The following is a 16,959-nucleotide window of genomic DNA, read 5'->3' as shown; positions in this document are numbered from 1 at the left end:
GTGTGTGTGTGTGTGTGTGTGTGTGTTAGAATGAGTGTTAGTGTTAAACAGAGAAATGGAAGGCAGAGAAAGCCCGGCCCATTAACACTGATATGTGTGTATCTTGTAAATACGGTGAACGTTTTTATTATCAGCTAACACTGTCGTCCCTCTGCTCTCCATTTCTATAAAGAACTTTAAAAATACAGTATGTTCAATTTTTTAAAATTATTCAAGCATGACTTTCATACCAGGCAAGAAAAATACTTCACATCTTTCAATAAAGTCATATTTCACATCTGTTGAAGTTAGGATTCTGTGGACATGATATGAACAGTTAATATCTTACCTGCTGCAGAAAGCTGTTTGAAAAGCTTCAGKTATATATACATAGAATTAAATGGTTATTTGATTAAACAGTGGTGGCAGCAGTTAGCTGTAGCACTTCTGATTCAGTTTGAGTCAGAAATACTATAGAAATACTATATTGTTTTTGTTCTAATAAGAGTGTAATTAATATTTTATTTTAGATTGGATCTATTTTAAGACAATTTAATCCCAGTCCTGCTGAACTAGCAGTTAGCATAGTAGCATTTTTTTTTTTCTTCAGCTACTTTTAGTTTTGTTTGGACAACAGAAAAACATCTCGATWCGACAAAGAGCAGGAAAACATATCAGGTAGTGAATATTTTAGYCCCACATTTGTTATGAATCCAGCAACAATCTAAAAAAGTTGAAGTCAAATCTACGAGTTTTCTCTTTCCTTTTGGTCATTATCTCATTTTTCAGTGTTTGTCGCTACTCTGCTGCAAGAACTCAGAGAGGGGAAGTCTAATGTGATGCAAACTCTGACTCAGTTTATAAATCAGGCTGAAACTTGTTCTGTGAACGACACAAACTGACACAGATGGACATTTATTTTACTTTAAACATTTACTTCTGCTGGTCTGCTTATTAGAGCAGAGTACTACAGATAAATATTTATATGGCAAAAAAATCTGAAGTTAATTAAACCACTCAATGTTAATGTTAGGATGTGTTAGCTATTCTTCCTCAGACGCTGAGATTGGGTGACCTAAATGAGAAGAAATGCGACTGGGGGAGCGAAGAAAGGCACATCTGTCAAATTCTTCAAGTCATGTGGATCTGATTGGAGACAGAGTTTGTTGGTTTACTCAYCTCGTCTTTCGCTTCTGTGTGAGGAAGTATGAAGTTATTGAACTTGGTTCACATGACATGTCATGAATATTAAAAAAGCATTCCAAACAGAATGAAAAACTCATTTAAATTCAAATTTTAATTGCAAATTTCAGCCAAATTATTTTAAAAAAGATATTTTATTAGATTCTGTATTTTGGTAGTTTTTTTTTCCTTGTTTATGAATTAACTTTTCTTTGTTGTTGATTTTTGGTTCTTTTCTATGTGGTTTTTTTCCACCAGTGTCCCCTGTGCCATCAGGTCACTTCTTATTCTGTAACTGCTAATCACATCCAGCTCCGCCCACTCTCACCTGTTCTCTGTTGTYATTTTGCCCAGGTGTCTCCACTTCTTCTTTTCCGTGTCCATACAGCCTTTGTCCTCAAAGCGTCAGTTGTAATTAACATCAATGTTTCGTGTTTATCTTTGACTAAACATGAATCGTCACGTTCCTCGTCTCAGTGTTACGACTGAGCACCGCTAACAAACAAGAACTGAGCTCTACGTGGTATTTTCTGCTTAGAAACCATGTTTAAACTCTTCCACTTTCTACCAGGGAATTCCCACTGGAATGGAATTCCAGTTTAAATTTCTGACTTGTAAATGGGAAATTCCCACTTCCCAGTACAACTTGCCCACTGCAGAGCTACGTGTACCTCCACCTAGTGGTGGGAGGCCGTGCATTCACGGGTAAAATATTTGGCATGCATTATGGGAGTTGTAGTTTATGGTCAATAGCTTTAATCAGAATACACTTATTTTAAGACTTTAATACATATTTTAAAAATCTCATGGGCCACATAAAATGTCGTGGCGGGCTACATTTTGCCTGCGGGCCTTGAGTTTGACACGTGGGGTCTTTGTGCATGTTTGTCTTCAATGTTAGCAAAATTGCTTGTTTCATCCCTCTGAGTCTTTTATATTATACTTTAAATAATGTTGATAATTCACAAATTTAAACATGAATGTATAAATGATAAATAACAGATTCTTTCTGTTTCGCCATAAGTTCTTTCTCTGAATAAAAACAACAACAACAATAAACTTTTTCAGCTTTTTACCAGTAGAAGTTGCACACTTTGAGCTCAAAGCAGAGAATCTCCAGAGAGTCCTGAATCAGAGTGAGAGCGTCATGGAGGTGGGGTTGGGGTGGGGGGTGAATGGTAAACTGTAAACACTGGAGGAGGAGGATGCCTTACAAGGCCAGAGGGATCTCCCCGTGAACCCAGGAATGTTTGAAGGAATGGAGTGATGGGGAAGGGCGGCTGAGAGTCGAGCAGCCCAGATCTGAATGTTCCGAACGGAGGGATAAAATAAAATCTGGTGAAGGTACACAGGATCCTGGAGGTATTAAAAATCTTAGACCTATAATCAGTTGCAATCGCACAATGAAAAACATTGAAAACCTATATTCAATCGAAWATAGGTTGAACAGATTTCCAAATTGCATTCTGTTTTTATTTGTTTTACACGTCACAGTTTCATTGGGATTGGGGTTGTACTTTCCACTCTTCTGCTCCTGTTTGCTCCTGCAGTCGGAGCTCCAAGGCCTCCTGAAGCCCATTTCGGATCACATCCAGGAGATCCAGAATTTCAGAGAACAAAACCGCGGCAGCCTCCTCTTCAACCACCTCTCGGCCGTCAGCGAGAGCATTCCTGCTCTGGGTTGGGTGGCTGTGGTAAGAAAAGATTTTAAAAAAACAGACACGTACTTAATTAGATGCTGATCATTTAAATAAACAGAATAACTTACAGCGCTGATGCTCAACTGAATCTTAACCTTTTATCTGATCATTAATCAGGGCTAAAAGTGGAACGGGTTTCAACAGATTAAGTATATAAACCAGTTTTTTTATGTAATGATAAAAATATTATAWATATCATGAAAAGCAGCTTTCATGATAAAAACATTTTTCTTTTTGCACCATCAAATGTTGACAAATTTACAGTCAGGAATGAAGTTTATTTTGGTGTTGGACAACAGATTTTCCCACCATCTGTCTGTCTCAGAGTCAGAAGCCTGGTCCCTACGTGAAGGAGATGAACGATGCAGCCACCTTCTACACCAACAGAGTCCTGAAGGACTACAAGGACATGTAAATATATACAGTAGTTTTAAATAAATAATATGTACCCACGGCTCTGCTCTCAAGCTCAGGTCCTCTACCAAAGGTCAAATGTAGTTTTGTTTGATTTATTTTGATCCACATCTGGATCATCACTGCYGATTTAAAGTCAAGTTGTTGTTTAGATGATGGAAAAGGGATTTAGATTCCCAGTTTTGTGATTTGWGGATGAGTATGCCACAGCCTGAGCCACATCTGTCCCAACTTTTCTTGTGTTTGTAACTAATGGTTAATTAAGTGGAACAAATAAGATACAAAAAGCTTAATAAGATGTCAATTGTTCCATAAAAACAGGCTCTGATTGTAAACTCCTGTCTTGTTTTCTCCTGTTGCTTCCYACTGCTCCCAGAGACAAACACCACGTGGACTGGGTCCACTCCTACCTGTCCATCTGGACTGAGATACAGTCCTTCATCCAGCAGCACCACACGACTGGACTGATGTGGAGCAAGACCGTGAGTCCGCAAACACAAAGACAGCTAAAGGAAAAAACTGCATGTCCTGCAACAAAAAAAGCTGAATGACTGCTGACGTTTGGCCAAGAAGCTGAAACTTAACGGTTAAAGGAGCAGAACAAAAGCTGAAGTAAGCTAAAAGCTAACATTARCAAAACAGTAGCTAAAATCTAAAATTATCAAAATGGCAGCTAAAACCAAATGGGGCAAGCCAATAACTCAAATATTCAATCAAAAAACATTAACTRAAAGCTAGAATTAGCAAAGCAGTGCTAAAAAGTCAAATTTGCAAGCTAACTAGATAATTTTAGCTTACAGATGCTGTTCGACTATTTTTGTTTTTATCTAAACAGTAGCTGAAAGTTCAAGTATGGTAGATTAAACAGTAAATAAAAGCCAAAATTAGCAAAACAGTGGCTAAAACCTAGGAATGGCAAACCAGTAACTTACATAAAAAAGGAAGAAAAGAAATAAGACAAGAAAAACATTGACTAAAAGCTAGAATTAGACATGCACTTGCTAAAAGATAAACGTAGCAAAAAGTATCTAAAATGTAAAATTAGCAAGCTAAAACCTAAAATTAGAAAAGCGATAGATAAAAGCCTGATTTAGCAAAACAGTAGCCAAAACCTAAAAATGACAAACCAGTAGCTGAAAGCTACAATTAGAAAAACATTATCTATAAGCTAGAATTAGCCTAGCCGTTGCCAACTTATCCAAACAGTAGCTAAAATTTAAAATTAGCAAACTAAAATGAGAAAAACGGTAGGTAAAATCCAGAAGTAGTCGAACAACATCTATTAGCTAAAATCATCAAAACAGTAGCTGAAAGCTAAATTAGTAAAACAGTACATAGAAACCAAAATGAGCAAAACTGTAACTAAAACTCAAAATTAGAAAAGCGGTAGATAAAATCTAAATATAGCAGTACCAATACCTTTAAAGATGCAATTACAAAACAATAGCTAAAAACTAGAAGTAAGCAAACGGTTGCTAAAAGCTAAACTTAGCATAATAGTAGCTAAGACAAAAAAAGAAAAACATTAAATAAAAGCCAAATATAGTCAAACATCTAAAAGCGAAGATCATCAAAACATTAGTTAAAACTTAACTAAAAGCTAAAATTAGAAAATGAAGCGAGTTTGCTGAAGTAGATTTCAAAAGTTTGAAAAAACTTTGGAGTTCTCTTCATTTTAAATAGAAAGAGTAAATAGCTAAATATTTCAAAAAGTTTAAAAAATAATCTGTAATGATGCAAACAAACTAAACATTTAGCTAAAATTGTTTTATGATCAGTTAAACAGCTGAAATAGTAAGTTTATAAATGATCAGAGGAAACTACAAACAGGATAACTGAACCCCCGAACTCACACACTCATGGTGGTGGTCCTGTATCTCAGATGTGTTTCACTCATTTTTTTATTTGTTTATTTATTTTTTGTTAAGGCTTTGATATTTTTACACGGGCTACTTCTTGCTTCCATTTTTAGTTATGAAGCAGTGGGTTACATAAACCTCTGCAGAGGGCATGAATGAATGAATGAAGGAGCTGCAGCAGAGCTCTCWGAGTTCCTCCCACAAGGACCTCTGTTCCTCTCTCTCCTGCATGTTCGGGGAGTTGAGTTATCTCAGACTTTTACACACATTTTGATGCTGTTCTTTTACAATAACTAGTGGTGAAACTCTCAGAGAGTAATTCCAGGATCTGCAACTGGTTAACTTTTGGAATCAACCTAATTCAAAATGGCCGCCACAATCAATAAAATATTCAAAACCAAGTTTTTGCACACACCTCAGTCTTAGTGTAGAATTATAAACCCAAGTTCACAGCCGAGCTTTAGAGGTGCTGGCAGCTGCGTCTCTTTGTTCTCCTCCACATGTGCAGAAACCTGAGAGCCCGTCGTGGCTGTCGGCGTCAGCTGTTGCTCCTGCTGTAGGATGACGGAGCTGATGTGTACACACAAGGAGGAGAGTGTGCTGCCCTAACAGGTGGTCCTCGGGGTTTACTTGAATGGAGGTTTTCTTTATGGAGGGACCCCGACAAAGGGCCTGTGTCCACACGGGGCCTGAGCCGTAACCTAAACTGCAGGGCTGGTCTCTCCTGGACCCCGAAACAGCCGTCATCTGCTGCTCAGATACGGATTTAATGACAAGCTTATTCTCTGAAACCCACAGGCTGACATATGGACACATGTACACACAGTTCTTTAGCTCTATATCACAGTCAGAGCATGAAATCAGAGACACTGTGCCAAAAGATCATTTGTTGTAAACTTCTTCAAAATGTTAAGAAATTATGAGTTAACATTGTACGCACACACACCCTCCTCTTCACTCACACACATGCGCGCTGGTTGTAATCCAGCGGTATGTGCTGAGCTGTTTTGTGTAACAGCTCAGCATTGTTCTGCAAAGATTTTAGTGCAACACGTGCGCCTCGTGTCAAAGGTCACGGCTCGACTCTCACATTAACACTAAAGACGTGCAATAAGTGTGTGTCCTGAGCAGCTGTGAGTAGTCTCAGAATGGGGTTGTGTGTGTGTGTTTGCTTCTTTCTGCTACAGTTTTACACGTCCACTAAAACCAAAGCTGTTCGACACATAAATGCTAAATATAGGAACTGATTAAAGCCGTTAATTTGATTGTGTTCTCAGACATTATTTAAAAGCATAAAACTTACTGATAGATTCCTAAAAAGTTAGATTTTGGAAYGYTGAGTGCAATTTTTAAATTAGTTGRAAAAAAAAMCGCTGTRTTTTAGTCCCTGAWATTTTCAATACAATACTCCCCCTGCTGGACGTCTTTAGTACTGCAGCTGTTCTCCGTTAAAAAAACTCAAAAAATAAAAAAGCTAAATGTAATCCTGACACTGACTTCTTTCTTTTTGCAGGGTCCAATTGCTCCTGCTTCTCTCTTTAACTCTCCCCCAGCCCCGAGTGCTCCYTGTCCTCCACCTCCCCCTCCTCCCCCCGGCCCTCCTCCAGTCTTCATCGATGATGACTCCAAGCCTCAGGTGGACGGCGCAGCAGCGCAGCACTCAGCGTTATTCTCTCAGCTCAACCAGGGCACGGACATCACGAAAGGTAGGTCTGCTGCTCGGCCAGAGGAGCAGAGGACAAGTTGTTKTTTTTTTTAAAGCACCTACGCTCCTCCTCCTCTTCATCTTTAGGTCTGAAGCATGTCTCTGATGAACAGAAAACGCACAAGAACCCCAATCTGCGCTCTGAAACGTCAACAATCAAAAGCAAAGGTCCCCGGCCTGGGAAGTGTCCGAAAGCTGCGGTCCAGAAAAGACCTCCTCTGCTAGAGTTGGAGGGAAAGAAATGGAGGGTGGTAAGTTATTTTCACACCTCTTACCTGTATCCATCACCTGATGGATGAACTGTTTTCATATCAGTCTCACTCCCAGTTTTGGCTTCCTTGATGTCGCAGGAAAACTTTGAGCAGAAACACGATTTGCTGATTGAGGAGACGGAGCTGAAGCAGGTGGTGTATGTCTTCAGCTGCAACAACTCCACCCTGCAGATCAGGGGCAAAATCAACTCCATCATCATAGGTGAGACTCTCAGGAGCTGAGCCCAACTAGAAAAATGCTTTTTCTGTGCAAGTGCTGAGCGCTGGCTGACTGCAGTGAAATCTGTAGAAAAAAATGAAACTATTACCTTTTTAGAACATTTCAGACAACTAATGAAACATTTTTTTCAACTAAATTACTAATAAAAGTTATATATTTGATCAAGTTTGTTAGCGTACAGTATGTACACGCCTAAAAGAGGCTTCCAGTTTTGTTTTTTTATTCCATCTTTAACATAGATGTCGCCAAAGTTTTCATAAGTCGGCATGTTTTCTAAAATGTTATAATTGGACAGGGCCTTATATAAYTAAAAATAAGTGAAGAACATTAGCCGAAACCTAAAAGTAGACAAACAAGTTAAGTATAGTAAATGTCTATCTAAAATTTGTAAAAATACTAGTTAAAAGCTTTGGCTAAAAGCTGAAATTAGCAAAAGGCTATGAAAAATTGTAATGTAGCAAAAGGCTAGCTAAAAGTAGCAAAAGATTGGCTGAAAGCTAAAACTAGCAAAAGCTAGTTAAAAGTTGCAACAGCTGTATGAAAGCTCAAAGTATTAGTAGATAGCTAAAAGTAGAAAAAAGCTGTTTGTAAGCTAAAAATAGCAAAGGCTAGCTAAAAGCTAAATGTAGCGTAAGAAGACAAAAATAAAGCAGGTATGCTGAAGCAGATTTTAAAGAGACGATATTGAAGGAATTGAAAATTTGTGTATTTGTATGTTGAAATAAATGAAGTGAAATATTAAGTATTAAAAAGGTTACAAAAACTGAAAATAATAGCACCCTTTTCCTAAATGAGCTGAATGATACGATTAAATATAAAAATTATAAAYTAATAAGTATACATAAAAAAGTGAATGCTGACTCAGCATTATATGTGTGTGAATTTCCCTCATGCGGGGTGATTTTTATTTTCTTTCAGACAACTGTAAGAAGCTGGGTCTGGTTTTTGAGAACGCTGTAGGGATCGTAGAGGTCATCAACTCCAAGGCCGTTCAGTTACAGGTGAGCAAAACAAACAGGKGATGAATTTGTTTCAACAAAACCGTCGCACACTGTTTTCTTAATCATCCTTTTCTGCAGGTGTTGGGAACAGTTCCCACCATTTCCGTCAACAAGACAGAGGGCTGCCAGATCTACCTGAGCAAGGACGCTCTGAGCTGCGACATCGTCAGCGCTAAGAGCTCCGAGATGAACGTCCTGATACCAGAAGGAGACGACGACTACGTGAGTGTCAGGACCGAAACGAGCTGGAAACACCGGGCTGGTTTTTTGTTTTGGTTTTGTTTGTGATGCTGAACTTAAGCGATCGCCTGGTTTTGTTTTTGCAGAGAGAGTTCCCCATCCCGGAGCAGTTCAAGACGGTTTGGGACGGTTCCAAACTGGTGACAGAACCCACAGAGATCGCCGGCTGATTGAACGTGAACACAGACAGTACTGTGCAAAACGAACGAAAAAACAAAAATTTAAACAAATAAGACCTTTTTCTCTTTTTTAAGATCAAAACGTCTGACTGATTGTAAGAAAATAAAGAAAGCAGGAGGTTGTTTAACTTTTGCACTGCTGATAGCATTAAGATAATCAATAGGAATTGTCTTTTTGATCCTTTATTTGTGATCCCAAGAAAAAAAAACAATCCTTGAATGTATTAAAAGTACCAGCCTAAAAAAAAATCACACTTTTAGCACTCAGGTCTGTAAAACATTGAATTAACACCCTTAGTTTCATGTCTCTGCCATAAGAATACAGACATTTATAGAAAAGTATTACTTCAAATAAACATTAGTTTTCCTCATAAGATCTCGTTACCCCAAAATATTGGGAATTATTCACATTTGAACACTCATCAGCCTATCACATAAGCCTGCAAACAACAAACTCTAATGTTTAATTATCAGAAAAGTCTTTTAATAATGTTTTTATAGCTGCAGTTTTGATCATTTAAACATTCAGTGCTGAAGCTCAGGTGAAGGTAAAAGGGTCAGACCTGTTGAATAGTTGAAACCATGGCAATGTTCTTGCAGGCAAATGAAATGTAATCTGCATTGTACACGCTCGATCACTTCCTGTTTTTGTACGTCACTTTGTTTTGTATTGAAATGCAGCAYCTACGTAAAGGAAATCAACAAGAAACTTCTGTTTAATTTATATGAAATGATGTGACTTCTTAATAGTTTTCAAATAAAGCTAAAAACTTTCACCCGGGGCTTGTTAAGAGTTTCATTTTACAAATAGATTTTAAAAAGAAGCAATGTAATGTAAAGTAAGTGCACACTCTCATGCAATATAGAGAAATTTAGGATAACCCTCAGCTTGTCTATTTGGTGAATATCAGTAAAACTGAGTTGTAGACAGTTTTCTTGGTTTCTAAGATCATTTTCATGTGGCACATCTAATAATTACTTTAAAGTTTCATTAATATCCATCCAGTTTACTCCAAAAGACATCAGTGTTTGATCACCATGTTTCCCTGAGAGTCTTGAGTGAAGAGCCTTTCATCCTCCTCCTCACCCTCCTCAGGTTTGTAAGCACAACTTCTCAGATTACTTTGATCCTTCAGTGGACTTCTGGAGGACAGAGCTCGATGTGCGATCACCCTGAAGCCCTGAGAGTCCTGAGTGAACAGCGCAGACAAACTGTCCTCATGCACCTTTCTGCTTTGCTGCTGAGGGCTCTGAAGAGGAGAGCTGCTCAGTTTTGGCCACGCTGAGTCAAAACGTACCTCTTTTCCTGGGTGTTTTAGCTGCGGAGTGCRTTTTGGTTCTGTCCATTTAAGATCTGACGCATGTCCAAGGTGAGAGACAGAATGATGCTTTGCTGGGGTGTTAAAAAACATGGACCTGCTGTTTTCCTTATTGTCGTCTATCTGAGGATGTTTTTTATCTGCTATTTGAGTTGAGGTTCTTCCTTCAGCATCTGTCTGTAGACTGTCTTGAAAACTTCTCTCAGAACTCTGAAGGTTTTTCTCTCCGGAAGTCTCCTCAGTTGGATCAAATTCACTTTCAGGGAGCTGGCTGCAGGTAAACAGTGGGTCCTGACTCCATGTCTGAAAGGGTGCTTGGCTGTCATCTGGCACTGGGTCAGTGTGCCTCCTCTTGCACTGAGGTGCTTCTCTCTCTCCAGAGCTTTTGTCTTCAAATTCACGGTTTGGCGAACGATGTCCTTGATTCTGTGACGGTGCTGCTTCAGCCTCGGTCCCATTTTCATCCACACCGGAGTCATCAAGGCGTAGATCTCGCCCTCGTTTTTTCACCGTTGGAGCGGCRGATGCAGATGATGAAAAGGGCTGCGATGGATTCCGGCTTGAWGATTCAGAGGAGCACATCTTATGAAGTACTTGTAGAAAAATGAGAATACAGAATGAAAAATAATTTTGACAATTTATAACTATTCATGAATTAACGCTTGATGTTTTTTATTTATTTTTTTGTAAACTGACTGCGTACCTCTTTGTTGCGGTGTGAAAAACATTGATATAGAGCTTTGTTTGGTCTTTGGCATTTCCACTTTGGTCTGAGTGAAGTTGAGAGCCACAGCTAAGTTGTAACCGTCACCCTCAGCAAAGGGATTCAGCAATTTAGAGATGGGACGGGCAAGGCGCTTCTGAAAAACAAAATGTGCAGTACCAAATATTACCCCACTAATGCAGACCAGTGGAGTGTTACAGCATCATTAGAGGCTACTGATGAGCGTTTTCAAGCTTTATTTCAAAGATTTGCTGAAATTCAAGTAAACTGATGTGTTTTTAGAGCTTATTTCAAGCATCACCTGTTTGACTTTTCCTTTCAGCTCCGCCGTATCGAGCCAAACACCACATTCCTCCTGGGCAGAGTTTGCTTTACACTTCTTCATTTTTAAGTGATCTGAAAAACAGTAAATGTAAGTTTCAGAAGCATAATTATGTAAGAACTGCAAATACGTTGTCTGTTTTCATACAAAATGTGATTTACCGCTGAATTTACTTATTAATATAATCAAAACATTATTAGGAGTTTTCCTCTGCAAAACCAGCTGACAGGTTAGCTTGTCAATTTGTTTACGTTTATTTTAAGAGTCCCATAATTCTGAACTCAATGTTCACAATCTGATCTGTATTATTTATATAATCCTGTAAAATCGCCTGCAGCTATAACTTCAACATTTCTAAATTAGAGGTCAACAGATTAGCACGTTAAAAATATTCATCATTAACACATCAACATCGTTGTCAAGTTCACGGCTTAGTAGTTCCTTTATATACGCGTTTATGGTAAAAGCTCGAGTAATTTAATAGACTAAAAACACCGTATAACAATATTTTTAGATTTTATTGAAACTGTTTAACTTACCGAATGATACGAAGTCCAGAAATGAAATTTATTTTACGATTATTCATCAACACTTGCTCAGTTTGATTGTGCCGCCACTACAATGAGCTGTCCTTGTTTTTTGACTGATTAGAAATCAAAACGCAGTAAAACCCTATAAAGCTAATTTTTCGTCACTAATAATTAACCCTGAATACAAACACATGTATGAAAAATACAAAAAAAATTGTAAAAAAAATTATATACATTTTTTTCCAGATTTTCTGTGAGGCGCGATGGCCACCTAATAGGTTGACGTACGCTGGTCCTATTWGGAGGGTGTGTTTACATCGGCGTCACAGCGTTTTTGCCAATAGGGTAAATAAATTGTTTTTAATTTTAATAGCTATGTGTTGAAATGTCGTGAAAAGTCTGGAGTTTAGTGATTTTTTTTAATTATAAGCCTTTGGTTTTTGTCGTCGAAGTAATTAAATATTCGGCTGAGTTTATCAAAATCATAAAGGAAGTGCTAACGAGTTAGCAATGACAGCTAACTTCTGGGTTAGTTCGGTGATAAAATGAATATATTACTGATTATATACCCTCTTTAGGGTAATTTATAGTCACGTTTTTCATTTAATTGTTGTGCTTGGCCAGTAAATCTATCGTGGCCACATTCCTCTTAATTTCAATTTGTTCAACTCTTACTAGCTGAACTGTAATTAATCAGGCCAAGTTGAGCCTACACAGACAGTGTCACTTCATAGGAGTACTTTAGTATTAAGTAAATAATTGGCATTAATTATTTTTTTAAAATGTTCAGCAAAGTAGTAAGTAAAGTAAGTAACTTTCGTGTAGTATGCACAGACAATCAAACMTCTATTTAGACCTCGGTAATGTTGCATCATAGTTTTATAACCATCTCACACTGTACGTTTTTATAATTTGAATAGCTTGCCCCAGAAAAGTAATTTGGTCATAATTAAGAAAYTTTAAATCTGATTACATATTTATTGTCTTACATGTAAATATCAGACCATTTCCTGATACACCAGCATCATGTTCCATGGCATAGCAGGCACAGGAGGAGTTGGTGGAGGTAATGAAATTCATATAATCAGACTGTCAAAATCTTCCTTTTATTCGTCAAATTCAGTATATACCACTAAACTTTTTTTCTTTGCAGCTCCAGCTAATAAACCAGAGTTGTACGAGGTAAAACAGTCATCTAACKTTTTTATGTTTCCAGTTGTTTCAACAAGAAAACAAATCCATCAACAAGTCTAAATCTTAAGATGGTGTCAAGAATAAGTGCAAGTCTAACTTTCATTTATATATTTTGTCATTTCAGGAAGTGAAACTTTACAAAAATGCTAGAGAACGAGAAAGGTAAGTGTCATAAATTGCCATCTACTTGTGTAATTTGAACTTGACATAAACTGCATTTATTTGATTGCCATTTTTGGAATTTATTTATTTATTTATCTGACATTTGAAAGGTTTGACAACATGGCAGAGCTGTTTGCTGTTGTGAAGACTTTGCAGGCTCTGGAGAAGGCCTACATCAAAGACTGTGTGACCCCTAATGAGTAAGTGATGCTTCAACTAATGCAACACCTAAACATTAAATGCAWGTTTTATTAACGTGGAGGAAATTATGTTTTCAGGTACACCGCCTCCTGTTCCAGGCTCTTGGTTCAGTATAAGGCTGCTTTCAAACAGGTGCAGGGCTCTGATGTCGGCTCCATCGACGATTTCTGCAGGAAGTACAGAGTGAGTGTTCATCTAGATTATTTTAATAGCATTTAACCAAAGGTTTTATTTTATTTTATTTTTGATGTTTGCCGTCGTCTTTTTGTTTTCTAGCTTGACTGCCCACTAGCAATGGAAAGGATTAAAGAGGATCGGCCAATCACCATCAAGGATGACAAGGGCAATTTGAACCGTTGCATTGCAGATATTGTTTCTGTATGTTTTTATTGTTGTTGTTATATCAATTAAATATCTTTATTATTAGCARTATTAATCCTAATTGTTCCGTATTTCCAGTTTAAACTGCAGTTCTTTCTTTTTATTCAGAACAATAGTCAGAAATGTGAGTGTATGTTGCCAACAGACCGATACTTCTAAATGCTTTAAATGTTTGACTATAAGAAAAATCTGTTCAAATGTTGTCCTTTTCTCTCCAACTTTTCTGAACCTCAGCTCTTCATTACTGTGATGGACAAGCTGAGGCTGGAGATCAGAGCCATGGATGAGGTATTTTTAACTATATGTAATTTTAGCAATAAGTAAGAAGCATAGCTGGAAAACTATGTTTTCAATTCTTCAGATCCAACCAGACCTGAGGGAGTTGATGGAAACCATGAACAGAATGAGCAACATGCCTCCTGACTCAGAAGCGAAAGACAAAGTCAATCTCTGGTCAGTTTCTCAAAAACCCCTTTTAGCCTTTATCATAACTCCTGTTCAATGAAAACTCTTGTGTTCCTGCATGTAAAACCCCATTTTGGTAAATTGTACTGTTTTTATATCAAATATTTGTTGTGAAAGCTTAATATCCTTAACAAAACATTACCAAGAATAGACATTGYGTGTGTCATTACCACATATGATAGACAGATTGTTCTTTGAATCTCAACAGCACAGCATCATGTTTTTTTGTCTCAACAGTATTTTAAAAATGTCTATCACTTCTGATGAATATTTTCCCGCAGGTTGACCACCCTGAGTGGCATGTCTGCCTCCGATGAGCTGGATGATAATCAGGTCCGTCAGATGCTGTTCGATCTGGAGTCGGCCTAYAACGCCTTCAACCGCTTCCTCCACTCCTCCTAAATCTGTTGTCCACCATAGACCCCTCTGTGTGGAACTCTAACTTGATAATAAAACTCTACTTTCTTCTGATTGTTCTGGCAGGRAGTAGATTCATATCTGGACAGTTTTCCGTCCCACATCTTATTCAGTTTGTCTGTACATAAAGTTCTTTCATGGAGTCGTGTACAGTTCAAACTCTGCTGCCTTGTATAAACTCTGTTGTTTCTGGTTCATCGTRCCGACTGCAGCCTTGCTTTGTGGGTTTGTCCAATATTATAAGCTGCTCCTCAAGCCTTTTTTATACTCAAATGTGTGAAAAAAAAATCTTTTTGGCTCTTTATTCTGCCCTTGTCAGAACAGTTTTCTCTTAACTTTGTACTGTGAGATCAAAATGTTCTAATTTTATAGCTAAATTTGGCAGAGCACCAACAAACAAWGCATTTTATTTATTGGCATGAGGGTTGGAAAAAATAGATAAATGGTTAAAGTCTTTGTGTTTCTCTTTCTCTGATGTATCACCTACAACTTYGTTTCATATCACAAGTTTTTACTGTAAAATCTTGTATTTGTGTTTATAGCGTGAAAGAAACAAGTTTTGGCTACAAATYGTCTGTTTTGCTTGTTGTTTGGCATAGCAGTCATTTGGGTTGATCTAGATTAGACTACACTTCTTGTTGTAGCATAGATGCTAAGGTGGAAAGTATGTTGGGTTTTCATTTCTTGTTTTCCTCTTCCCATACTTTAACATGTCTAATCCCAGTTTTTGTTAGAYAAGAGGGCTTCATTGCATTATAAGTGGGCAAAATCGAGATATGCAGACTCCTTTTGCTCGCTAAATATGTTTCAACCTTCAAGCACCATTAGGGAAAACRTTCATTAAAATGTACTATTGTAAATAATAGTGTTGATTTTTTAAAATAAAAGCATGTAAGCTTTTTAGAAATAAAAATATGCAAGGTTTCTTGTCTTTAGTATTTTAATAGTACATTACAATTTTGTGGTTACATTTAGTTGTTTATTTTGTTTCCACATTTATATGTTGTACGTTCTGTTGATTTTTTTTATGTTTTACTCTCGTCAACATTTTTGGCTTCCTAGAAATTACATGATTATTTGGCAAGTCGATTCCAGTCTCCAAAAGTATCTATCTAATTACGTTAGTATCGATTCTTTACCGACGCTCATTTTGGCGTAAATCTAAATTCTAAATTATTTAGATCGATACGTGGTCAGATCACCACTCGGGTTTCCACTGAGGTGAGTAAAGATGTCTATGTTGAAGACTTTTACTTTCGTTCTGATCTATTGCTTTTAAAACTTAAGTTCTAATTTTTATYGATAAAAAAATTGCACTTTTCCCGGATTATTATTTCCTCTTTAGCTACTGTAGCTGCGCAGCTGAGACATTGGATTACTCGATTAAGGTTCAACTGTATCCTGATTTTTTTTATTGTTATTATATAATGTTGCTTCTCCTTTTTTTTACAACAAAATACAACGCTCCTACAAAAGGTTGTGAACGGCATGAAGCATTGTTGTAATGACGTGCTGAAGTGGGAGTGTCAGAAATGATAGAAGGTTCTTAAAGAGACAGAGGCAAATTTCAAAGTTCAGACAGACTATGATGCAAAGTCAAATTAATTTTAATATAAACAGCTTTTTCTTAAGAACTGAAGGTAACATTTAGGCTACTTGATTGTGGTATAGAACTGAACTACGTAACCACTCCCCAAAAAGGTCACTGTTTGAAACTGCTCAGGGAAAATCTAGGTTAAAAATAAAGATGGAAGGTTGGAGTGTGAGAACAACTTAAAATAAATACTGATGTTTCAGAAATTAAAATCAAATTTTAGCCTTTTTTTTTTCATTAAGGCTAAGAACCTTTGTTTTTGTTTGTACGCTGGTGCTAAGGGACTACTCATTAATGTAAAATTCTGTTTTACATCAGGAGATGGTATTGCAGAGCCGGGCAATGATCCATAAGACCAAAGTTCTTCCTCTCCTCCAGGCAAGTCTTTCTTTTTTAAATTCAACATATTTTTTAAACATACATTATATCATAACTTATTGACATTACAGTTAAAGATAATTCATCCGAATACAATGCAATAATACCCGATAAGCCAAAAAAAAAATTGTTTAGGGTTGAATGTATTACTCCTCTTGAGATTTGTCACAATGTTCTTGAAAAAAAGGGTCACTAGTGATTGGTTTTTGTTCCAGAACAACTTTAACTCTTGTTTTCCAGATGTGAATAAATGTCCAATTGAGTTATTAAATTATCTTGGTTAAAAATACTAGAAGTTTAAACAAGAGGAACTATAGTTTAAACAAAAAGTGGAACATTTTGTATTTTATTTATAACTTACAGACAATTCTACTAGYTCTTCTGCAGGTGAAAATGCACCAATCATCATTCAGCCTTCGACGATTAACCTCAACTTTGGATACCAAAGACCTGAAAAGATTCACTCTGTACTGTCATCTGTTGACCAAATGATAGAGGTCCAATCAGATATCAGTTTTTTT

The 16,959-nt window shown here is 37.2% G+C and overlaps 3 protein-coding genes across 6 annotated transcripts in view; 2 read left to right on the top strand and 1 right to left on the bottom strand.

Moving 5' to 3' along the window:
• Positions 1 to 9,527, top strand: part of cap2 (cyclase associated actin cytoskeleton regulatory protein 2) — a 17,308-nt gene extending 7,781 nt beyond the window's left edge. Inside the window, exons 5-13 of the mRNA XM_014005818.1 lie at positions 2,712 to 2,855; positions 3,187 to 3,272; positions 3,652 to 3,757; positions 6,648 to 6,840; positions 6,927 to 7,090; positions 7,190 to 7,313; positions 8,250 to 8,332; positions 8,411 to 8,554; positions 8,659 to 9,527. Coding sequence (XP_013861272.1) covers positions 2,712 to 2,855; positions 3,187 to 3,272; positions 3,652 to 3,757; positions 6,648 to 6,840; positions 6,927 to 7,090; positions 7,190 to 7,313; positions 8,250 to 8,332; positions 8,411 to 8,554; positions 8,659 to 8,742 — 1,128 coding nt within the window. The 3' untranslated portion in view covers positions 8,743 to 9,527. The remainder of the gene's footprint in view (positions 1 to 2,711; positions 2,856 to 3,186; positions 3,273 to 3,651; positions 3,758 to 6,647; positions 6,841 to 6,926; positions 7,091 to 7,189; positions 7,314 to 8,249; positions 8,333 to 8,410; positions 8,555 to 8,658) is intronic.
• Positions 8,919 to 11,760, bottom strand: aunip (aurora kinase A and ninein interacting protein). Of its 3 annotated transcripts, XM_014005820.1 has the most exons (5): positions 11,656 to 11,760; positions 11,096 to 11,190; positions 10,774 to 10,930; positions 9,748 to 10,663; positions 8,919 to 9,606 (listed from the first exon to the last, which is right to left on the bottom strand). In XM_014005820.1, exons 2-4 carry the CDS (start codon positions 11,177 to 11,179, stop codon positions 9,774 to 9,776), a joined length of 1,131 nt encoding a protein of 376 aa, XP_013861274.1. In that variant the 5' UTR covers positions 11,180 to 11,190; positions 11,656 to 11,760; the 3' UTR covers positions 8,919 to 9,606; positions 9,748 to 9,773. The 3 variants fall into 3 exon arrangements, with proteins under 3 accessions (XP_013861274.1, XP_013861273.1, XP_013861275.1); XM_014005819.1 differs by having other exon boundaries at positions 8,919 to 10,663; XM_014005821.1 differs by lacking the exon at positions 11,656 to 11,760 and adding an exon at positions 11,278 to 11,363 and having other exon boundaries at positions 8,919 to 10,663.
• Positions 11,761 to 11,897: 137 nt separating this feature from the next.
• Positions 11,898 to 15,390, top strand: vps28 (VPS28 subunit of ESCRT-I). 2 transcript variants are annotated; one of them, XM_014005823.1, is made up of 10 exons: positions 11,898 to 11,991; positions 12,649 to 12,712; positions 12,800 to 12,828; positions 12,965 to 13,002; positions 13,113 to 13,202; positions 13,281 to 13,386; positions 13,480 to 13,581; positions 13,819 to 13,872; positions 13,946 to 14,037; positions 14,331 to 15,390. In XM_014005823.1, exons 2-10 carry the CDS (start codon positions 12,673 to 12,675, stop codon positions 14,449 to 14,451), a joined length of 672 nt encoding a protein of 223 aa, XP_013861277.1. In that variant the 5' UTR covers positions 11,898 to 11,991; positions 12,649 to 12,672; the 3' UTR covers positions 14,452 to 15,390. The 2 variants fall into 2 exon arrangements, with proteins under 2 accessions (XP_013861277.1, XP_013861278.1); XM_014005824.1 differs by lacking the exon at positions 11,898 to 11,991 and adding an exon at positions 12,067 to 12,174.
• The last annotated feature ends 1,569 nt before the right edge of the window (positions 15,391 to 16,959 follow it).

Source organism: Austrofundulus limnaeus, unplaced genomic scaffold, assembly GCF_001266775.1.
Source record: "Austrofundulus limnaeus strain Quisiro unplaced genomic scaffold, Austrofundulus_limnaeus-1.0 Scaffold32, whole genome shotgun sequence".
NCBI classification, from domain to species: Eukaryota; Metazoa; Chordata; class Actinopteri; order Cyprinodontiformes; family Rivulidae; genus Austrofundulus; species Austrofundulus limnaeus.
Note: the sequence above shows the minus strand (reverse complement) of the source record. Positions and strands in the feature narration are given on the sequence as shown.